This window comes from Lepeophtheirus salmonis, chromosome 12, assembly GCF_016086655.4.
Source record: "Lepeophtheirus salmonis chromosome 12, UVic_Lsal_1.4, whole genome shotgun sequence".
Lineage (NCBI taxonomy): Eukaryota > Metazoa > Arthropoda > Copepoda > Siphonostomatoida > Caligidae > Lepeophtheirus > Lepeophtheirus salmonis.
The window spans coordinates 1,885,538-1,911,013 of NC_052142.2; the positions used below are offsets into that span (position 1 = coordinate 1,885,538).

At 29.5% G+C, this 25,476-nt stretch overlaps 1 protein-coding gene and 1 long non-coding RNA gene across 2 annotated transcripts; both read left to right on the top strand.

Moving 5' to 3' along the window:
- Positions 1–1,431: 1,431 nt before the first annotated feature.
- On the top strand, positions 1,432–3,586 carry LOC121126957 (growth/differentiation factor 8). The gene is made up of 2 exons (XM_040722317.2): positions 1,432–1,829; positions 2,442–3,586. The coding sequence occupies exons 1-2, from the start codon at positions 1,469–1,471 to the stop codon at positions 3,221–3,223; spliced, it is 1,143 nt and encodes a 380-aa protein (XP_040578251.1). The 5' UTR covers positions 1,432–1,468; the 3' UTR covers positions 3,224–3,586.
- A 12,951-nt stretch (positions 3,587–16,537) lies between these two features.
- On the top strand, positions 16,538–17,352 carry LOC139906680 (uncharacterized). The gene is made up of 2 exons (XR_011782412.1): positions 16,538–16,670; positions 16,737–17,352. It is a non-coding gene; the product is annotated as an uncharacterized lncRNA (long non-coding RNA).
- The last annotated feature ends 8,124 nt before the right edge of the window (positions 17,353–25,476 follow it).

The following is a 25,476-nucleotide window of genomic DNA, read 5'->3' on the forward strand; positions in this document are numbered from 1 at the left end:
CATACTACCAATGGATAGTAATCTAAGTTATGATAAACATAACGAGTGACTTATAGGCTCGTTGAATCAATTTTATGTTTTTTTTTCTAGTATGATCCAATAACATTTGGATATATAACTACATTTATAATAATGGTCTTCAGTGGTATTAGTCAAATAAGATAAATATTATAGCTGTATATATTCATCCATTTCAATTTAGAATAAGAATCTTTATTAATTTGTAAAACAAATGTTAATATCAATTCCTTTGTCAATTAATTTAATAATTGAATAAATGTAAATATATATTTAATCACGTCAGAAATGGCTCTAAAAAAATTCTTTGACACTCATTTTTTTCCATTTAATCACTTTTCATTTTTTCCTCTGACAATTAGTCTTGACACTATGTTAAATACTATTAAAATTACAACATTTTGATGAAAGTTATAATTTTGGATAGTGTATTGCATTGGTCTAATAGATTTCTCATTGGTTGTATATATAGAGAAAAAAGTCATTGAAGGTATATTAGTTAAACATATTTCAGAAAATAAGGATTTATATAATTATAAATGACTTTTTTTTAAAGATGAAAAACAATTTACATGGATTCACATCCATCATTTAATTATTGAACAATAACTTTATTACTTTTATTTATTATATTTTTTATTATTTCATTTCCTACTTTATTATTGATGTCATTATTAAGGACTAGATATATCTGAAGTACTATTATAATATTATGTAGCTTAAGTAGTTTAGATTAATAGAAAACAGATTAATGTATCATCATATAGTAAAAATTCAATTTTCATATAAAACGATTACATATTATCTTTTATTGATTAAGTTCATCTGAATCCAATTATTTTGGAATCAAGATTGAGTATATTAGTTTCATTATTAGAGATATCCTGAAACTTATATGGATGTTCATTTTATAAGCCTCCTTTTAAATATTGTTGTAGTAGTTAAAAATCTTTTAATAATGCACATATTTGATATTTAAAAAATCAGAAATTTAATATAATTTAAAATAATCTACATTATTTTAAACACGCATGTCCTTCGTTTATTTATTTAAAATTTTCTTTTTTAACTTATTTATTTTAAACTTATATGTCTTTAAATTAAGATTCTCAATTTGCATGTATTTATTCTAATAACATAATGTATTGAAAGGATTTTGAATAATAAAGGAATTCCATGAATATATTCAGACATTATAAAATTTAATAAATTTCAATAATGTAACGTATTTTTAATTTTTTTCCTAATCTTTAAAACGACATTGAGTTTTTCTTAGATTTCATTGAGTTTACCGAGGTTAAAATAAAAAGGGTGGAGTCAATATTTCAATTGCAAGTCTAATTGGTCGACGATTTTTTTAAACAAACTCCACCTATCTATATATTTTCCATGAAGACATATAAAAATAAATTTAGCTATTTTCTCAAGGAGCTTGGGTTTAACCACAAGGATGAATGGACTGACCTTGTTTCTGATTGCATACTGTAATTGTCTCCTTATTATTGTTTCTAGTGAAACCATAACAAAATGTTCTTCTGCATGCAAAGATCGTGAAGTGCTAAAAAAAATAAAACTTCAAATGGTTAAAAGCGAAATATTGGATCGTTTAGGCTTAAGTTCGCCTCCAAATGGAACTTCATTATCGCAATCACGCATCAAACAATTTATGAAGCGATATAAACATCATAACCAATATGTTGAACAATTACAAAGAGATGACCCTTACAATACAATGTTTTCCGGAATCATAATTGATAATGAAGAAGATGATCATTTCCAAATGCAAATTATAAATATTTTGGCATCACAAGGTAAATTCATTTAAAATACTTTCCATTTCATTCTTAATAAAATACTTTTCCGCTTCAGCAGCAACTAATTATATAGCTTTGAAAAATATTAAAATTATGTTTAAAAGTATATTTGATCAATCAAAATTATGGTCACAAAAAATATATTTTTACTTTTAATTGGTTACTTAATTTTGTGTAAAGAGCTCAGGTATTTTATTTAAAAGAAGCTGAAAATAATCCATTTTTAACTTTTAAAAAGGTTGGCCTTGTCATAAAATATTTGAATAAATAAAACCAATTATAAAAAAACTTATTAATGAAACTATAAAATTAGTTTCTTTGAATATTCTAGTTTGAAATATCAATGGGACATAAAATAGTTATTCCTCTTTTCTTTTCTTTTTCAAAATTATGGAACCTTTAATTGACCTCTATATTTTTGAATTCTTAAAGCATTGTATTTTTAACAAATTCTTCACTTTCAAAGATTTTTTTTCTCTCATCCCATGGGTAAAATAATCAATTAGTAAAAGGTTAAAAGATCAGACCTATAGGGAACACTTTGGATTATTATGCTTATTAATCATTAACCTTTGTAAAAGTTGATAAACAACTATGTATTTTCAATAGTTCCTCCAGATTTTCCATCTCAAGTTCCGTCTTTAGCAACAAATGGAAAGTTCCTTTTTTTCAATCTTCATTCAGAACAGATGAGACCAAATTGGCATGAGTTATCTAGAGCTGACTTGTACATTCACTTGCCATCTGCTCCTACTCCAAATGATCTTAAAGCGTCAATACATCTTTATTACGTTTCTCTCCATAATAACACTAATGAACTATCCTTGGCAAGATCTATTAAAGTTAATCTTAAACTTAATAAAGGAGGATGGGTGGATCTCAAAGTTTTTGACGTATGTATGTATTGGTTAAAATATCCTGAATTAAACTTCGGATTTGTTGTGGAAATTTATTCCAATTCTGGTATCAAGTTGAATGTATCCACTGAACCGGAACCATATCTAAAATTGGATCTTATGGAATCATCTACAAATACAAGAAAAAAACGTACAATAAGTAAAGTTTGTAACGAGGAAACAGATGCTTCATCAACCAATTGTTGCTTATGGCCACTAGAAGTAGATTTTCATAAAGAATATGGTTGGGAATTCATTATTTTTCCTTCTAAATATGAGGCCAACTACTGTGCAGGGGACTGTAATATTGGTGTAACACCTGAATACACTCATACACATCTAATGATGCAAAATCAGAAGTCTCAAGCTGGGCTAAGTCCATGTTGCACGCCCAAAAAAATTTCTCCCGTTCCTCTTATGTATATCGACGAAAATGAAAATGTTATTTTAGGAAAGATACCAAATATGAAAGTTGATCGGTGTGGATGCGCATAAAATAAATACACCATATATATATATATATATATATACACCTACCTCTTTTTTTTTTCTACAAAAACATAAATTTGAACGTTTACCTAATGAAAAATATCTATCATATGTTAAACTTACAATTATTAAAATTATTATTATTATTGATGAAGTATTGAACCGTTTTTGTTAGATGAGCACAAATTTAAATTTGTTTTATTATACACAAAAATAACAAATATGTTATCACTATTGTTAATTTGATAAACATTTATGTAAATTTTGATATTTTTCAGCTAAATATTATAAAGTAAAGAATCAACAATTTTATTTGTATGTTTCTCTAATGATTAAAATAATAAACTTTGTATATTTGGATTTTTTAAATATTTGTGATTGTGAGTTCAATAAGTATGGGTAAATTAAAAAAAACAAAAAAAAACGATAAATTATTATAAAAAGTATTAATTCGAAATTTTACTAAAAGTTTTATGTAGAAACTTAGGCAAATTAAAAGTGAAAAATGATACAATATAGAAGTTACTAATATTAAATTAAATAAATAGATTCAGCAAATTATTAGCAACAAATGTAAATTATACATATTGAAAAATTGCTGGAGACATTTATATACAGAAATAAATATGCTAATTTGCAGAATAGAACATGCTTTACATACAAAAATATCGATAAAAGAGAAACACATTCTTTAAGAGTCTAAAGTCATCTTTCAGTTGTAATCCAATGATAAAAGAGACTCAAAAGTAATAAGCAGAAAGACTGAAGAGATCAAGTTATATAATTATCCATATAGACTGTACATCCCAAACTCCATAAAAAAATTAATTTAGTTAAAATCAATGTGATTGAGATGAGTGACTTTTGTGTTGTATACATAAAGGACACTGAATAACGTTCATAAATGAAATAATTTTGTTAGTGTAAAAGACAAAGCAGAGTTGACTTAAGGATGAATTGACTCAATAATTTCAATGAAGGAACATGGAAACTTTCTATTACTAACAGTGTCTTTCAGTGGATTATTATGTCCTTTTATGGAGCTCCTTAGTTCCTATAGATGTATACAATGATTTTGTAGAAGATTTGAGGCAATTTATTTATTCTTAAACATAAAACCAACATTCACTAAGTCAAAAGTCACTATCCCAGACCTTGATTTGTAAGGACATCTGCACAATTAACAATTCTTCCATTAAAGGAGATGACATTCACCGAGTGAGGCAAAAAGAGACGAGATCCCTTGAACAGAACATGAAGAAAAGATCAGAATGCGTATGGTTAAGATATCTAAATGGTAAGACGGGAACTCCTAAGAACGATGGGTAGATGAAAATCTCATTAATTTCAATCCAGATGTAGGGTAAATTTTTTAAAAGCATTTTCCAAATTATATTCAAAATTTTAATATGCTGGGTGGCAAACTAGATATTCTTTGTTTTATTATTGGAGGAAGTGGTTATTACAACAATGATATGGCAATTGATGAAAAAAAAGAAAAAAAGAGCCATGCAACAACCGTTTTTCCTTTTCTAATCTCAAAACAGTTATTCATATATGCTATATGCTAAGCTTTATTGATACTAAAACTAAAATGAAGGGAAGGGGTCCAAGAGAAGATACGATATGGCAAAAGTGTATAAAATGTGTACTAGATAGTAGGAACGGTTATTTTTAGTTAGCAATCTGAAAAGGCATTCTTATTTTTTAAGGTCATTATAATTATAATTTGAACCTTGAGCACCGGACATAAAAGTAGTATCTAGTGCGTGTGCTCATTAAAGACTGAGAGTAACAATGATAGTCTGCTTGGGTGTTATTAGTGTACATTTTTTCAATCATTCAAGTATTTTCCTCTGATTATCCTCCTTCAAGCAAAAAAGGAAAAACATATGAAAACGAGAAATAGGGAGGATGCACAGAAAAGAAAGGGAATGTGTAGACTAAAAAATAAATAATATCATCAAGGTGGATTGACAGTCTGTATCAGTGATGAAAATCCGTATTTTCTTGCCCGTTTTTTGTAATGGGTAATCTGAAGATTGAATTTTTTTTCATTAGCAGTTGACATTATTATTTAATTCATGAGTAGTTAACATCTTTTTCTAAGTAGATTCAATTATACTCAAAACCTGAAACAACATTCATGTGTGCTCACAAAAGTCGGAGTGTAACCCTGAGGGTTTGTTCCGGAGTAATAGTTGTAAGTCTTTGTTTGGCTGAGAGTATAATTAGAGATCGACATCGGAGTAATTTTAGCAAATGTCCTTGTTTATATCTCTTATTCTTCCTCCCTTGTCACAGGTGATTGTAGCCGATCTAACAAAAAGTCATGAACATTATTCTTTCTTTCCTCCAATTTTTTTTAACATGCCCATTCTACACTGGATTTTAATCACTGGTCTGTAATCTGGATCGATTACTTGATGGCGCTGGTGTTGCATAAGATTACACGAACTGTTGTGTGCTCCTTTAGTATGATATATTTATACTTATATCAATATTAGTAATATTTCCTATTTACAATTGCTAAATTGCAATAATTAGGTAGCTTAGAAACCTAGAAGGTGCTACAATAAAATTGGCATACTTACTTTTAGAGGTTTTTCTTTTTTTTTTTTTCTATAAAAAAAAAAATATTTGTGTATTAATTGTATATTAATTCTCATTTTTTTTTTTTTTGTGATAATAGTTTCAATATATTGAGAATCGACTTTTTAATTATTTTTTCATCAACTTACAGATAAATTCGGTTAAATAATGTATGATACGGTATACTTTAGGCTTTTCTCTATTCATTAGAAAAAATATAAAAAAAATGTTTCAGCTGATTTGTCAATATTGCACTTGCAAAATATTAGCCATATTTTGCAGTCAGAAATTTACCAGGCTACGAGACATAAAAAAACAATTTTTGTATATGGCTAAGAACAACTACTAGCTACATATATATATATTATATAAAGAAATCCTTGTTTTATCCAATAAGTTAAATAAATTTCTCGAGTAGGACCTGCTATAATTGGGTAACCTCCTCGTTGTTATAATTAACATTATAGGAAGAAAAAAAGGCAGATTAATAGTCGACATGTATTTACTTTTATAATCCATAATTATTCTCCCTTTATTCATAAGTCGTGTGGGATAAAGTTTATCCCACCAAATCATCCTAACTTTAACAATTCTGATTAAAATTGAAATTCTCTAATCTTGGCCCTAGGGTGACGGATATATTCAGGACGTAAGAAAAGGAGAGTTTGGCCATTATTCGTGCCATCTAAAGAGAACAATATGAACTAATAACGTAAACCCCTAAGCTTATATAAATGAATAAAGTAAAACTGAATCAAATACTTAATTACTTACAAAATTAAATATGTAATTAGAAAATAATAGACAAATAATCGAAGGATTTACAAATTAAGAAACAATTTGTCTCATTACTGGCCACTAAGAAATTTGAGACACCTTCAAATCCATGTGTTAGTTCTCAAATAGATCCCAGAAGGAATCAAGGAAATTCATGGTGTCTTTATATTTTGACATTAAACGCATCCTGAGAGCAAGAAAGCGTCTTCTAGAAGTGGTGATGGTTACAAACAAAGGTGTTAATACGGTGTAAAGTAAACCGACAATCAACATGGTAACCCTAACAATTTGAAGAATGTTTTATATGAAAGAAAGAATAATGCTCATTACGTTTCATTTGATCAGCTGTGACAAGAGAGGAAGGAAAAAATAATATAAAATAGGACATTTGCTAGAATTACTCCGATTTTAATCCCCAATTCTACTCTAAGTCCAACGAAAACTTACAATTATAACTCCGTAATAAATCTTCAGGGTTACGCTCCGAAAATTGAAATGGTAAAACCATTAGAGAAGAAACTAGTCTCAACAATATTTATACAAAAATGGATGCAGTTATCATAAATAAAAAAAGAATACTTTTACATACACAAAACCGAAAACAAAATAACAACAACCGAAGATAAAATCAAAACAAAACACAAACTAAGTTATCTCTTTTAAAACTTTGATTAATAATTTGATTGCTGGGATGATGCCATTGGTATCTGATTTTGCTGCTAATCTTTTCGGGTAAATCATCTGCTGAGTTTTGGTTAATTATGGCATTAACCTTATTTTCTCCCTTACCCATAGTAGTGCGCAAGGATCTCATCTCTACCGACTGTAGCTCCAAAATTCCGAAGTAATTTGTAGGAGATCCCGCCATATAGTTCCTTTAGATAAGCACAATTCCAAAAAAAAATGGTCAGTGGTTTCACATTCCTTCTTGAAGAAGATACACTGACTTCTTTGATCGTGAATATTTTTTTCTCCTCTTCCAAAGTTCCAGAAACAAGTCAATACTTAAATCACTTTTCAACGGACGACATATTTTTATTTTGAATAGGTTTGATACTATTGTATGGACTTTTTACTATGCCTCTTCTGACTAAATAGTCTATTAACGGTTTTATACATTTTGTTGGGGTACACCTTTGAATTTCTTGAGCGGTAGAACTCCAGGTTCTCATTCTGAAAGGTAGAAAAGGTCTTTGGACAACTCTATAAGGGTCCAAGAATAGTTTTGAAGTATTGCTTAGCCATATTGTTCATGAGGAAGCTCGAAAAATCAACGTCTGCGGCAATCTCAGCTAAGAGTGTTCTTACTTCTGGGAAGCTAAGTTGCTCACAAACTGGCATTTCCCATCCGAGTGAAAATTCAGCATCCATTGATGCATGTATGCTTGCTCTACATAAATTTCACATTCGGTTGGAGAAGCATTCCAGAGTTTGCAATACCTTTTGGTAACCTGCGCAAGGATTCTCCATAAAGTGGCCTTGCCTTTCTTTCACAAAATTATCAAAGATATAGAACCAGGACTCCTTGCATTTCCACATCTTTCTGACCCAACGAAGGTTTAAAACCTTCCACATTTCCCCTAGGTCCATAAAGGATAGTCCTTCGCTCCTCAATGGAGCATGGAGTCTGACATAGGAAATATTCTTTTTATTGTCCATTTTGATTAATGAATCTTTAATAAGGGTTATTTTTTGAAAGTTTTTCTCAGTGAATGGTGTTACTCTTAAAAGATCACTCTTGGAACAACACATATGCCCATACTATGATGTTGTCCCAAACGTTCAGATTCAAGTTCCTGAAGAGGGTGCAGGATCGTTCAATAGTCTTAAGAATCTCTGAGTGTCTTTCTGGCATCCAGTTGTCCCAACCCAAGACCCTAGGAGTTTGATTTCCGTAGAGATTAAATATATGTTTGTAATTAATTACTATTTACTTATTTCTATAGATATTAAAAAATCTTGAAAAATATATAATATAAGAAAAACGAAACACTGCAAATATTTGTTCATACACTAACACCGGAATTAATTAATTATTTATTCTTCAACATTTCGATACATTTCCAAATTCCTCTAAAAATTTACAAAATGGAAACATTCTATACATATGCGAGGCAATTACAAGAAAGCTATATACGATTGTTTTTCGTAAAATTAAGTCGTTGTCAGTTTAATATTCTTTGTATAATGCTCTACAATTTCTAATATATAAATATTTTAATTAAACCTCTGTAGAGTGTTCAAATTTGGGTTTATTATTATCAAAATATACCACTAAAAATAATGTAGCTATAATGGTTGGTGCATCGGAACATAATGGGAGGTTTCTTCATTATAAATGCGAGGAATAACAAGTCTTGTTAGAAATAGATGTGAGTTGAATAAAACAGCAAAAATTATCATATTTCACCAAAATGGATCAAATTCGTCAATTAAATTTGTGCAAGTCATTTTGTTTTGAATTAATAGAATATGAATGTGCCTGCATAGAGAGTATCTGTTATCTTGTCCAAAATTTGTTTCCAAGTTGTTAAGAGATATTCATATTTCATATAGCTACTTACTTTTTCTTCTCAGTATTAGTTATTGCCGTTTCTTCCGGGATCGTTTGCTTTTGAATAAAAATAATCCGTACTCGAAACTGCAAAGATCTGATAGATATTATCGTCTGAGCCTCCTGTTTCCCAAGATTATAATATATTATTTTTAGCTTTAGAGAATTTTTTTAAGGAAAAAAAAATGATAATTCTGGCTAAAGTGTATCAGAGGAATATATATGACCTAGCATATTTAACTACTATTACATTTCAAATGTTTACTTTTTTAATCATATTATTTCAAGTATGTCAATCTTAAATTATATTACAAGTGAAATATATACTTAGCTCTCTGAGTATAATTAATTGACATTATTATTGTTATCTTTTTATTGAAAATTTACATTTTTAAATAGTTGAAAAAAAACAGATATGAATGCTGCCTAATGGAGAACTGGTAGTTTCAGAATGTGAACTCTCCGTCCCTCTATATCTTAAAGATATACATGACTAGTTCATGCTTTATTGCTTTTAGTTTTTAAAATAAAAATTACTAACCTGCTAAATTCACATTATTACTTAAACATGCATTATGAAGTCAGAACATATTTTATTTCAAACTTTAGAAATATCTGGAATAAATGGTTTTATACTTTATAATAAAAATAATAATAGAATATATTCTGATCTACTTTTAGTGATGTTATACTGTAATCCAGTTTTAACTAATCTTTATGTTTTCTTGTAATAGATGATGGTTATTACTGATAATGATTCATACGTTAGCAATGAATTTCACACCATTCGACCCAACTATAACATGAGTCATCATATAAATTAAATAGTTGGCCTGCTAGTTTTAGATTTACAAAATTATGTCTTGTGAACTATTAGAAAATTTAAGTAATATATTTTTTCAATATTTTTTATTAAATGATTATCTTAATTTCCATATATTTATTTTAGTATGACAATATATTTGAAGTTTAACCACCCTTTTGGTATAAAACTATATTGACCTAGATTAAATAATCAATAAACATTACTTATTCCCATTTCTTTATAGGTATATTCTTGGATTATTAAAAAATTACAAGTAAATTTAAAAACAAAACAAAAGTACAAATACATTAATGTTAGGTTTATTATTATCACATTTTTTAATCTTCTTCTTCAAATATATACTGTGCAAATCACACCCTTTGCATGAAAAACACACTTTCTTTCTTTTTCTGAATTAAAACCATCAGTTGCATATTTATGTGAGAATCCTTGTTCTGGATCAAAATGGGTTGATAAGTTACTTGTACATCAAAATACTATGCTGAGTCTGATAATAGAAAAGGCATGGATTACAAATTTATAAAATTAAGCAACTTAATGTTCAGCGATACCTTGTAATAAATTAGCCGATAATGTTGATAGAGTATCTTCTTCTAAATAATTTAATGTTGAAGATAATAATGATGAAGAATCTTTTGATAAAGTGACGGATGTAGGAGTCAACGTATATAAGAAATCGTTTTTTTTTTTGAGTAAAAGGAATATTTATTAATTCTTAATTTTCATAGATTAAAAAAAAAAAGTTGCTTCTTTTCATTACGAGAAATCATAGGAACAACATTTTTCATAAGATATTCAATTCTTTCCTCCGATAAGTTTTTTTTCTTTATAATATACTCTTCAGAAATTAAGAGAAGCAATTCACATAACAAAATTCCATATTTTAATAAGTTCACAAAAAAAGTTTGTGAACTATCACACCATTCTATTACGTGTAAAACTCCAGGAGAAGTAGATTTGAAAGTGAATATGGGATGGTTCTTTAACTAAATCTTCCACACATACAATTTTTTGTTGATTATAATAAGATTTGAAAATTACTCCAAAGCTGTGGTCTGGCGAAAATTTGAATTATTTTCAACAAGAAAGTGTATAGAAACTTCATCAAATGCACCACAAATGAACAGGTATACTACAAAAGCCCTAATGATATCATTTTTATCCTGGCCTCTGGAATGGAAATTAATTGTTAATTTCGTAGAACTTTCTCTTTTATTCTAACATCCTTACCTTCGGTTATCATATTGATTTTCAAGACACAAAACAACAATTATACGCTATAATTCATGATATAATAGAGATGCCACCACACAATTTGAGCCTTTCCTAATTATTATTATAAACAAGATTACATCGACTGAAAGCATTAAATAAAAATGTTGCTGAGTCTCATCAAAAATATATTTATTGGATGTTCATTTTCCTTAATTCTCATTAGCAAAAAGATTAACTTTATATAGAGAAATGAAATGTGTCTTTCCTATTTGAATTGACGAATAATGAACTGATTTAGCTTCATAAGTCCATAGTTAATAACGTAAGAGATTCATGATTCTTTTTTAGCGTATTCAACCCTGCTATTGTAATCTCTGCGTTCACTTTGGACATGTTGCATGTGCTCCTTAATACTGTCGTTAATATTGAATGCCTAATCAAGCAAAGGATTTTTTGCATAGATTCTCTGAATAATGAGACCAATTCTTGAAAATGAAGATACTGCAATATTTATCGTATCCTTTATCCATGGAATGCTCACGCAAGGGGAAAAAAGAATAAAATGAGTACAGGATGAGTTTAGAATTTATTTATTATTTGATCCCTTCCTTAAATATAAAGAATTGATACGGGTTCGGCTGCTTAGGCATATAAAAGGAGAAGGAACTCACACATCAGTTGAAATTTGAGTTTAGCTTGAAAGAAGCAGACACTTTATCATTTCTAATTATTGATATTGTTTCTCTCAATTAGCAACTTAAAAGTTAAAATACTTTGAGTAAAACCGTTGATTTTAAGTATATTGGCTTAGGATCTTGGAAATGTATTGGACTAATAATTGTTTTTAATTATTCTATCATTACAAGCTTTCAAACTAAAGTATTTATTAATTAATAATTGTTACATTGATATTAACTTTATTAGAGTTTTCTTTTTATTTGGAATTTCCGTCGTTTGCAATGTTATTTGTTTTTCATCACTCATCATGCCCAACAAATGTTGTTTTCCTAAGTACCATTCTGGATATCATATTCCATCCAACTCCTTTACTTCACTCAATTCATTCCCTCAAGATGAATCCTCTAAAGGTGCCTGGCTGAGAGCAATTCAACGGCAATCTAAAGATACCTTGGCAACTTCTAAGTATTCAAGAGTGTGCTCACTCCCCTTTGAAGAGGAGGATTTCGTGAGCGAGAGTGCTGACAAACAGAGGAGTTTCGGAAACACAAGCTACAGAATAACCAACTTGGGAAGCATTATTTGAATCCTTTAGCAGTTCCGTGTATATTTCGAAATCTTCCAAAATATCTGTCAACGCACAAATATATAAGATTAACGTCCAAAGCCACTTCATCTACTAGGATATAAAATAAATTGCAGCTATCATTCAAGTACAGGAAGCTTTTTTTGGAAACGAACATATTGGAACATCGTGAACTATAAAAACCAATTTGCATGAGTAAAAAAGAAAGACATTTCAAAGGAACCTCTCACTTTGGGATATGAAAATTTTATTTACCTTAAAGACTTTAATCAATGGTTTAAACAGTGGAAAGAGAGAATAAGATGGGTCTCACTATGGAAACTTTTACTCCTGTGAGTAAAACCACTGATGCAGCAGCAAGTATGGCCATGTACTTACTGACCGAATGTTAATTAGAATATGTCTTCCTCGGGCAAGTTAAGAGGGATTTTATGGAAGCTAGATTTAGCTGGTATCGTCAACTTTCAGGTTCGAACTACTTCGTGTCGGTACGTCAAGTTTTGGACGCAGAAAAAAAATTAGAATATCCTCGCTTGCTAAATTCGATGGCTTAGACATGAATGAAATACGAAGTATTCATAGAGATAATATTCAGAAAATTCATCCAGAAAAGAATACCGCCATAAGTGAAATACTATCTTACTTGGAAGAAGAATCGTTATGTATGGATTTGGATTTTAATGAGAATTCTACTTCATTCTTTATTTCCAGATATGTATTCAAATTTTAGTCCTGTAGACTTAAGTGCACCTATTGTAATGACCAGCTTGTGTATTCAAAGGGGCTTTCCTGTGTAACTTTTGATGAATCAATGGAGAATAATGGCAAAACTAAACCACTAGAGCAAATAAACCAAAGAGGACTTTATACACCAAGTGACCTTAAGCTTTCTCTAGTACTCCAAATTTATAATGTCTACAACCTCATCATGAAGACAGAAAATATGAAAGCCATCTTTTTTCAGTGTAAAAATATAAGAAGTGTATTTTCTCATATTTGTTTAATTTTAATTGATAATAAAAATATTCAGGGAGACCATAAATGTTTGAATAGGCATTTATTTAATCAGATTTGTATTCAATTATTTAATATAATGACAAAAAACTTATCAAAAAAAAACTTAATGATGATATAAATCTAAAACGAAATAAAAGTTCAGGGAAAGTAATTTCACAAAACAAAAAAAAATATTAGGCTAACATCATATCAATAAATTTTTTAGTAAAATGCATATTTGTCTATTACTTTACTAGGTTCTTTTGAAAGATGATTTACACAATACTCGCTTATGACTCTTCCACAATAACTTTCATTATTTCTGTATCAGAAGATATTCATATGTCTCTGAAATTGGATATTATGACGAATGGACTCATGTGGGAGAGTAAAAAAAATTGTGAGCATTCCATATGTTTAGAATTCCGTGATTTTATCCAAATATTGCTTTAAGATTATAATGAGATGCAAGTCTTCCAATACAAAAATACAATAATTTTTCATTCGGTTCTTGAAAAATGTTTTAATACCTTCTTTTATTACAAAGATTTCCATTCAATTTATGTTGCTTAGAAGTGAACCAATTTTTCAAATAATGAGTGTAAAGTCTCTGAACTCTAATTTTACCCATAGCTATGAAGAAAGAAAAGTTGTCAGACAAAACTCTCCGTCCACTAATTTGGAATGTAATCTTTTCATCTTCCCTATCCAGGGCACCAAAATGTCCAAACACATAGGCTTCATGACTCAACGGAGAAATACAAGACATTTCTAGGCATTTATCTCCACTAAAAGAAACACATTCATAATCAAACCAATTAAAATAAGAAGTTTTGTTTCCTAATGGATCCAATGGCCCTAGAGAACAGGAACAACCATTTTCGAGATATTTTGCAATTTTACGTCCTTCTTCTACATCCGCATCACAAAATGTGATGTCTTCATCCTCCAAATTTCAGAGATATCGTTAATAGATGAAGAACAAATTACGGAATTCATGAAGAAGATATATTATTTATATCAATATTATAATAATGGGGTCGAAGGATTTAAAATATAACAATACAGAAAGTAACTTCCTTTCAGATTAGCCGGTTAAGAACCTTATCTTACTAACATAAATTTTAATTCATCCTTATAATATAATTTATGCCATCTTTAAGAGACCATTGCGGCGCCTCTGAAGGATTATACTTCTAAAAAATGCATTCAAATTGAATTAGATATTCTAAGTAACACGGTTTTCTTTGCAGTTTTTAGAACTTATGTCTGAAAGTGGTGAAATTTCATGTTACAGTAAATGTCTTTTCTTTTCTTATTAAATAAAATAAGCTAGAAATATAAAAACCCCTTTTTCTCCTTTTCACATATAATTTTTAGGAGTTGATTTCTTCTGATGGCCTCAGATATATATGACATCTGAAGAATATAAGGAATTCAAAATGTGACGAAATTGAACGAATCTTTTTCCTCCATATATTCTATAGATGATGATTTTAATTTTTATAGTAATATCAGGTAAATTGTAACTAGGGCGTAATTGAAATTTACAGATGTTAAAAATCAAACTCTTATGGATAAATTTGAAATAAAATGCAATGAGACAGTATTTTTTCCATTGTACATTTCTCCATCCAAAATTTCATTCCATGAAAGTGATCAACTTCAAATTTCTTCTTTCGATAAACCATGTGTACTACTAAAAGTAGTGAAGTCCAAACATTAACACCTCCTTTTAAAAAACTAAATACCAAAATGATCAACAACTCTTCAATTTAAAAAAAAAAAGGTATTCGCAGGATTATATTTGGGGAGGGGTGCTTGATTTTTTTCTTTTAATTTTCAAAAATTAACTTTTTTTTGCTACGTTGCATAATTTAGTCGAATTACATTATTTCTAGAAAAGAAATCCTTAAATAAACGTTTCCCCTATTTTCTTAGTTTCTTTTAGGAAAAAACAAAAAAAATATTCATAATTTCAGTAGTAGATAAGGATTGAAAATCTAATAAAGCCCCCTTTTATTTAACGACTACGACTTTTACGACTTGGATAGCATCTATAAAACAACGTTGGTTTTAATAGGAAGTATAATTTTCGTCCATTTACCCTTCAAATACTTCCCAGTACATAAAGTTGATTTAAACAATAAGGATTGTTAATATCTCCTATAGTGTTTCGTAATCCTCAATAGTATGTCTCACTTTTCAAATATGACCTGAATTCTTGTTTATATTCAAATAACTTTCCTATATTACGGAAGATACCATTAAGACGATTGGCAATAAATTTTTGGGATATAATTTTGGATAAGAAAAATACAAAATACCTTAGGATTTCGCTTACCATGTTTATATTTTAACTTTTATATCAAGTTGCTAGCCATGTTATAATTTCAAAAACTTTTTCGTCGTCTGTTATAAATTCTTTAAGGCTACCTGAACACTTGCAGCGATTGTATTTAGGGAATGTAAGTGATAACGCAGTGTATTTAAAGACTTCCCTCATTCACTCTTAGGTTTTCGAATTGTAGTCAAGTTTGTTAAACATCTATCAGCATAATCTCATTAAAATTAAAGTTTTCACTGAAGTGGCTGAATACTTTGCATAATTATTTTACAGTGGACCAAATATGTATATTTATAATCATCTACCGTACCACCAGGCAGTTCAATCCTAACAACTGAAAGACATGCTGATGGGCCAAGACCATGTGACATGGATAGTCCACAGCAAGTGTGCCAAAGCCATGAATTTTTAACTTTTTGTATTTTTTTGCTTATAAATTGTCTGGTCTATTTTCAAAAAATTATGAATACAAGCTTCATTTGCAAAAAAAACAAAGACAGCCAAAAAATAATGAATCAGGGGGAAAAAATAAAATAGTAAGTACATTGTTGTATTTTTTGTATTTTGTATGGGTTTCTATGTAATATATGGATATATATAAAGTTATAATTACAATAATGTATTTTATTTATATTTATTCCAGGGTTGTGGGTAACGATCTCATCTCCAAAATCAAAGAAAAAGTATAAAGGAAGATTATTTTTGTTGCTGTCGATGAGACAAAATATAATCAAGAGCGATCAATAACTGCTTTATTTATCAAGAACTATGACACACAAGTCATTGAATGACAAAAACGACTGCTTAAATGGTCACAACAAGGGGGGGGGGGTAGTAGCTTTGGATGGTTCGCAACTAGTTTTCTGACACTACCATCTAAAAGTAAGCATTCATTTTTTTAAAAATCTAACCATAAAATATGGTTCTATTTTTGCTAAAATTATCAAGAATTATGGTACACAACTCATTAAATGGCAAAAACAAGTGCATAAATGGTCACAACAACGGGAGTAGTAGCTTTGGATGGTTCGCAACTAGCTTGTCTGACATTAGTTTCTTCACTTAAAGACTTGGGTATGATCATTTGGTTTTCCAATATTACATAGTCAATAAATTTTACTTTTTTATCACTGAATGATTTGCTATGGTTCATAAGATCCAAGAAATGGTGTTCAGAAAACTCATAAAAGGCAAAAACAACTTCTTAAATGGTCACAACAACGGAGGTAGTTGCATTGGGTGTAGCATTATAATTAGTAGTTGTGCGTATCCTTCATGATAATAGTATACAAGCATAAATAACGGGGTAAAATCTTTTTTGATACTTTTAATAAGGAGTAATCTCACCGGACATTACAACATAATTAGCTTTTGCTCTAAATCTTTACGATGTCATGTTAGAAAACTACATTAAGTCAAGAATGGTTGCCTGAATTGTGTTATCAGTAATAAATGAGTCTTATTTTTATATCTAAAATAAGTAATTGAAGTTAAAAATTTGACTGTATAGACTAACTTTTTTTTTTTGATAAACATGAAATACATTTAAAGTAGAATTCTAAAAGCTGTTCGTATTTACATTGGAAGAAAAGATGGATTTATTCAAACATTTTTTTATTAGAATATTTAATGTGTAATTTTATAATTTTGACAATTACTTCATTATTAATAATTATTCATATCTCATCGGTAGAGATATATCTATTCTGTGGACAATTGTATATAGTAACTTCCACATAAGGCAAAAGGAGTGATGATCTTGTAGATTAAAATCCACGTTTGTTTTGTATTTTGCAATCTAAAATTATGACATATTTAACTGAATTCCGATGTCAGAACGAGAAAATATTATTTAAATCAATGTATTATTTAAATATTCTGTATTTATAATTTATTGTTATTATTAGTTATATGATTCTAATTGTTTAATTTTGTTTATATTTAACATAAATGTATGATGGTTTATTTTTTAGTATGTAGAATATATTTAATTTAAGCCTTTTATTAAAAACTTGGAACTTCAATTATATTTCGAAATACTCTACTTTGTCGTTTCATTAGTTGTTATTCTGAGAATATCTCTCATAATGAACTAGGACATTTTCAAATCTAATGTAATGGATAAAAAACGTCTAAGTCAATTATACGTTAGTAAAATATTTATTAAACATTTTCTAAAAAATATATTCGTTATACCCTCAAAATCATTATAAAACAGGTAGCTGATAATCACAATAGTATTTTAAAGAATGATACAATTAGTCTATCCCCCCCCCCTTCTACTTGCACGCGTTTTTATTTAAAGGATTATCAACTTTGGTCCGGAGTTTTTCCTTTCTACATTTCTATTAGTAAAAAGAGATAAGAGGAATATTGTTCTATATTAACTATTAAACATTTATCTTTATGAACGTATGATAAGGATCAACAAAGATGTGTTAATTAAAATAATTTTAAACAATTATATATGTCAATTTAAGGGTTATCAAGAAAATAAAAAATAAAAAAAACACTTATTAAAGTGCTGAAATGAAAATTTGCCTCTCTTTTGTTTTTCTCTAGATTTAAGACAAACTTTATCATTTTTGGACTTAACAAAATTTTTATATTCGCATTAAAACTTTAGTCGCAATAACAAATATAACTTTTCGAATTTATGTCCAGATTCACATTTATTATCATGGAGAAGACTTGCTCTTTTATCGGACTTGATTCTCATAAATGTAGCAGTGCCGAATATCCTGATCGAAGAAGAAACATTGCAAAATTTTCCCTAAGATCAAAGTTTTTCATTATGCATAATAAAAAGTTGATGACATATTAAATTGTTAAGAAAATGAGATTCAAAGGAGTAACCAGTCCTCTTGTATTTATCCTTTCTATTAGACTTACTTTATCTCCTTCTTCATCGTGAGAGTATTGTCAAAATTTGTCAACTATATCAAAATATTTTTTTAACCGATCGAGCAATGAAGCCTCCAATGTATAAAAGATGAGTATTGAGTACAGTATCTTAGTGGCAAAGTCAAATTCTTTAGAAGATAGTGCCTCACATATTTCTAATGCAAAATTAAAGTCCCTTTCAGATTCAAACTAACTTGCTTCTTCAAAGTTTCCAGACAACTCATTAATCAATGAGGTTTTATCAGCCTTGTTATACATTAAAAAAGCTCTCAAGCGTAGAGCTATTTCTGGTTTTATGAGTCGTCTTATAGAGATGTAGCAAATGACCTGCCATCATACTATATCGGCCAAATCTCTTTTCTATGTTGTATGATTACCACTTTCCTTTTAATACGAAATCAAAGTCCCAAACATCGATTAGATGAAAAGCCAGCGCAGGAATTTATTTGCAAGTATGGCTCAAAGAGAAGAAGGTGTTATTGGGGAGGAGTCATCATGATATATAACTTCTCTTGAAGGATAGCAGGGTCCCTTATCAGCGCTTGGTTCTTTAACATTTTTCAGTTCCACTTAAACGTAGCAAGGAGTCAGTCATACTCAAATGAGGGAAACCATGATCGGAATACCATTCCAATCGGGCGATTGTATTTTTGTGAAACTGAATTGGCTAGTTGGACTGATATCCTCTCTAAAATTGTGGGTGCAAGAGATTTTTCCGTTAACAAGTGAACAATTTTTGTTCATTTTCTAATTTCGATGTGGTAAAGTTCTTTTATATGACTGAATTGGTGGCATTCCATATCTTGATAGCGAAACTGAGGCAAAAGAAAAGATGCAGGCATCATACAATTATTAGACATAGACTTAAACAGGTGTGTTGGGTCAAACATTCCGAAAAAAAATTGTTCGGTGTTGAGAAGATGACAATAAACTCTCTGAGAAGCATTCTTTTTTTACATTTTTTCAAGTTTCAGGGGTAGTGTATCGATTACTTCTTTTATTTTATCACTATATAAATTGTAACTCTCTTGGATTTAACAACTTTTCTAAAAAGAGTTCCCAAAAGCATATCATTCCACATGCGACTGTGGACCACTTTTCCACTATCACTCACCCGGATATCTTCCCTCCAGAAAACGCAACTCTCTGAGCGCAATAAATTTCGTAAGAAGTGCCACTGCAAGGACCTTTTTGAATATTAAAAATGTATTAAGCCATATTATACAAAAAGTCTTATAGCTCCCAAATCCGTGGTAAATGGCGTTGGAAACTATATTTATTCCAAGGGTATACAAGAAAGCCATCAAAAGCCAAATTGGTTGATCCCCGGTTGATTTGGTGTGTAAACACTTCCTTCGATTAGTAAACTGTCGGCAGAAGTACAGAAAAACTAAATATATATATATATTGCCACCCTTTCACGGACTAAATAGAAAAGTACATCCGCTACAAGAGGATTACTTCAACCCTTTTTACAAATAAATCGAGGCTCGAAGATACAGAGATATTGAAAATTCTGTAAGGCCAGTTTAAAGACTTCAAGGCATCTATTTTGGGACTGCCCAAAAAGTGGTTAACATTGTCCACATGACCACTGAGTTTTTGAGAGAATACTACAATTAAGAAATGAATATTGGGAATTGGTTTGTAATGTCATCACCTACACATAGATTTAACTTCAAAATAGAATACTTAATTACTGAAGTGCTATTTATAATATACGCAGTAAGAAGTAAGAACTATTACTTATCTACTAATCTGGACAGACTCCTCTTAAGATCCCACGAAGTGGCTAGAAAGGTTTGATATGAATGGAGATGAAATTGTCTGATAGTTTTGTTTTTAATTTAATTATTTAGCAGATTTTCGTTAAGATGTTATTATCTCTTTTAATTACCCCAACCGTTTCTTTAACCATGCATAACAAATGAATGTCACTATTGATATATAAATTAATTAATATTTTTCCCTGATGAAATTGCTATGGGTTTTTTGTAATGTATATGTAGATATATGCTATGAATGTACAGAGAATAAAGTAATCATGTAATAAGAAAAAAGAAGATTGAACTGGTTGAAATATCCTTACATGGCACGGCAAAAAGAAACCTACTCTATTCGTCTGCAGATAGTAGCAAGTATTAGTATCAAAGCTTGAATGAGAAGTTCTGGAGATTTTTTCGATAAAAGAATACTTTACTGTAATGCAAACTCGGCACAATAAGACAAAGTTCTGGATTTAGCTACTAAAAAGGACATGTTCTTAGTCTTTAAAATCTCTTAAAGCCTGAACGGCATAACCCATGAAGTTTATTTAATTCCATTTAAGGAGCAATGAGGTATGAACAGTGCATCAGCTACTTCGTTTAAAGTCCTAGGTATATACTGGATATTATAAGACAAGGGTAGTAACTCCATTCTCCACTGTAAAAGCCTTCCATTCTTCACCTTATTTCTCTTATCTTTATCAAAAATGAAAGGCAAACTTTTTGGATCAGTCAAAAGGATACACCTTTGTGTCCTAAGAAAGTATGAGTATCTTTGTACCATTTCAATGATAACTAGAGGTTCCTTTTCGACGAAACTAAATTTTCTTTCTAAATTATTCAATGGTTTGGAGAAAAATTTGGGCATTCTTGAGACAATGTATTTTCTCTTCAAAATAAGGGATCCACTTCACACAATAACTTGGAATTCCCAACATCCTTTCCATACACTCCGCACTATTTGGTTCCAGAAAGTTCAATAAATCATTCTCACCGTCGGGATTAGGTGTTAGACGATCCTTATCCACCAGGTATCCCAGCAATTTAATAAATTTATTTTTAAAAGAACACTTGTCAAAATTGAATGTCATTCGAACTTTATCTGCTACCTTCACAAAACAGTTAAGATTTTCTTCTTTTTCCTTTTCAGTTTATCAAATTACTGCCACATCTTTGATATACATATAAGTACGAGATAGATTGTGAAAAAACACGTCCAAACATTCTATGAAAACAGGTTTCTCAATTCGTCAGACCTTTACATAATTATATGAACTGGTATCATTTACATCAATGATTGTAAATGGAAATATGGAAGGTACTTTTAAGGTAGAATGAACTGAAAAATGAGTATTCCGAAATCTGGGAGACAAGGTCATCCAGTAAAAGAAGGGTATATTCGTGCTTTACGATTATGTATATAATCTATATAGTCGTTACGATTAACTATGGATCCTGTATTGGACAATTTAAGCCTAACTCCTGATTCCTTTAGAATATTTTCCGCCCTTAAAAAAGTATTAGTCGATCATTTTTTATCTAGCACGCCAAGTTTCATAAATATCTAAGATTATGGTAATTCGGGACTGTAATTGTTCAGAATTATTTTTGGAATCCAAGGAAGATACTTCTAATTTGATCATCTCAAGAGATGCTCTTATTCAGAACTCTGTATTCCACGGCCGACGACAGGATGAAAATTTATCCACAGAAAACTACCAGGCTTTATAAGAGAGTAAAGTCGACTCTTTCCTCAGGAAAAAGATTCCAGGATTGGAACAATGAAGAGATCAATTCCGTAGGATATTTACAATATAATTAATAATTACTTTATTAAATTTGTCAATTCAAGTGCGGTATTATAAATCGACATTGTCTGTTGTGACATTAATCATTATAATTTATTACGAGGTACGACGTCATTATTGTTACACTGATACAGTAAACATTATTAAGATAATGTTGCATATTTGCTTGTACACTGTCATAAAATATAGGATCACTCAAAAAATTCAAAATCGAACCAAAATCCTTGGATATACATATTTTTTTAAATAGGGTTTTTTTATATAAAACATAGAGTATTTTTCTATTATATAGGGTATGTTATTCCTTATCATTATGAATGATGAATAAACTAAAGGGTCTAAATAAAAGTTTATTTTTTTGTCATTTTTCAGCCTAAAAATAGGAATATGTCGAGTTAAGAAAAAGATACAGAATCAATAAAACCATTTTTAAATTCATAAATAAGTATGTTACATCCGTTTTATTCATCGTACTTCAATTTGGTGATTATCTTAATGATAAAAAATGACTATGAATAATAATAGTGCCGAATTACTATAATCTCATGTATATCTAAAACCCGACGTGCTAGGTAGAAAGGGAGATCAGTCTTGGATTCTGCACTTAAAAATAAATTATATTATTGACTTCATTTCATTAGTAGAAGTTTTGACCCTATAATTGTTCCTCTGTGTAATTGATTGTCACTGCCTTGGATCATTACCCACGTGAAGATTTTGTTTATCTACACAAATAAATTATTCACCAACTATAATTATGTTTCCCATAACAGTTTTTTAGGGTATATTATAAGTTGTTTTATAAAAGAAAATATTTAAAAATATAACAAAATAATAGGATTGTTTTATTATTTATTTGGCAAAATGCAAGCAGCTTAGGGCTTTATGGATATTAGATATAATATATCTGCATTTTCCATATAGTTTGATTATTACGACTTTATTTGGGATTTTTAACTGTTATATTATAATTATATTGGAATCCTTTAGAGTCATTCATGGAAGCAGTTGTAAGAACCTTCCTATAATTAAGGAAGTTTATTACTATTTTAGGAAAAAATTGCAGATTAAAAAAAAAGGGAAAAGTTTCTACTATGATAAAATGGCAAGATTAATTATCTTAAACTGATATGTCACCAGTATTATATATATAATTTATTATATCTCTACTATAATATAATATTATCAATGATAATAATCCAGTGTAGAATAGGAATGTTAATTAAAAGGAGACTGAAATCAACAAGGTAACCATGCCAATTTGAAGAATGTTCAGAAGGATCCGGTATATTTTTTATCTGGCCCGTTAATTTGTAATTGGTAATAAAAAAAGGAATTTTCTTTTCCTGAGCAGTTGTCATTATTATTTCATTCCTGAGTTATGAAAATCATTTCCGAAATAGATTTAATTATATCCTTAACTTCATTGAACATTCGTGTGGGCTCAACATCGGAGTAGTTGTAGAAAATGATATTCTTTGTATCTTTATCCCCTTCCTTCTTTGTCACAGCTGATTGAAGCTGATCTATTGAACTGTCATAAGCATTATTCTTTCTCTCCTTCAAAACATTTTTCAAATTCTTAGGGGTACCATGTTTATTCACAGGTTTTTTTTTTTTTTTTGCCCATTCTAAACTGTATTTTCATCATGGATGTTTGTTTGTCCCCTAATAAAAACACGAAGAGTATTTATTTCAAAAAACAGAGACAGATACAGACTTTAGACATGGAATAAAAGTTATTCAGAATTTGGAGTTACGTATCTAAGATTAACTTTCATTCTGATCAGACCAGATTCCAGGCCTTTGGAGGACAATTTTATGTTTTTGCTAGCAAATTGATTTTTTTTTTTTCATAAAACAAGATCGATTTTCCATGTCCCAAAGTTTTTTGTTTGTTTTTGAAGTTATAGATTGTAAATTGTAAAATGCACCAAAAAAATTAAAAAGGCAAAAATCGGATTATTGTACTCGACGGAGCAACTTTATAACTAAAGCTTTAACAGTTCCAGATACTGGTGTTGATATTTCAGTGATGCGGATGGAAATATTTTGGAAGATTGGATTAAAAATTTAATTAAAGCTATGAATAAAAGAAAACATAACGACAGTAAATTGTCAAAGTGTAGATTAATGTAGAACATTTTTTGGAAATATCTATGTTGATAAATTAAAAGTTTCTTCTATGATAAGGGTTGGTCAAATTGTCAATGGTTTCTATCTTGACCGAAAAAATGTCAAAATTTAAATATTATACAAGATAATTTCCCTCGCACTATGTCCAAAAATGTGAATTCATTTTCAACAAATCCCAACCCCTCATCCGAAAAAGAAGTCTGACCTGAAAGATATGCGTTGATAAAGACTCTTCCATCAAAAACAGATTATCTAAAACTATTTAAGTTAGTAGAAAATAAATTACGGTTCGTATAAAATTGTGTTTTTTATTAAACTAATTAACTTAAACCTATGAAAGGTAAATACGTTGGAGACGCAACTGAATTATAAACTATTATGTTATATATTATAAGTTATTACTGTCTTGTACAACAAATAGAATAAGACTACTAGGAAAATGAATTGAAAGAGGTACTACTCCTTCATAGAATATATCATTCCAAGCGCTAAAGCCAACAAGAAGTGTGCCCTAGAACCGTATGGACAGATCGCTGGCCACAAAAAGAATGTAGATTTAAACAACAAGGGAGACAAAGCTACACAAAAGTTCAACATTATCCCTTCCAACGATAACAGTGGTAGCATCTTCAATACTGACAAAGTGAAAGTCTTGGTATCTATAAATATCTCCCTTACCAAGATGAACAACAGGGAGTTGACATTTGTCTTGGTCAAGTACTCTAAGAAGACAATCCCTACCTGCACCAGAGGATAATTAAATGGAGCAATAACCGGCTTGATTGAGAAATTTTTATAATATATTTGTTTTTTACCAGAATACATCCTATTTTACCAGATTTATTTGCATTTTTGGCCTTTTCCTGCATTTTTGGCCTTTTCCAGCATTTTTATTTGCATTTTTGAACTTTTTATTTACATGTTTACCTCCGTTTTTATGCATTATTTGCACATCACTAGTTATCACACATATCTTACGTGTATATATTAACCCTCATTAGTTGATTGAAGGAAGTTTTCTTGAGAGCAAAAGTGAAACATTGTTTTTCTTAAAAATTATACAACAAAAGTTTG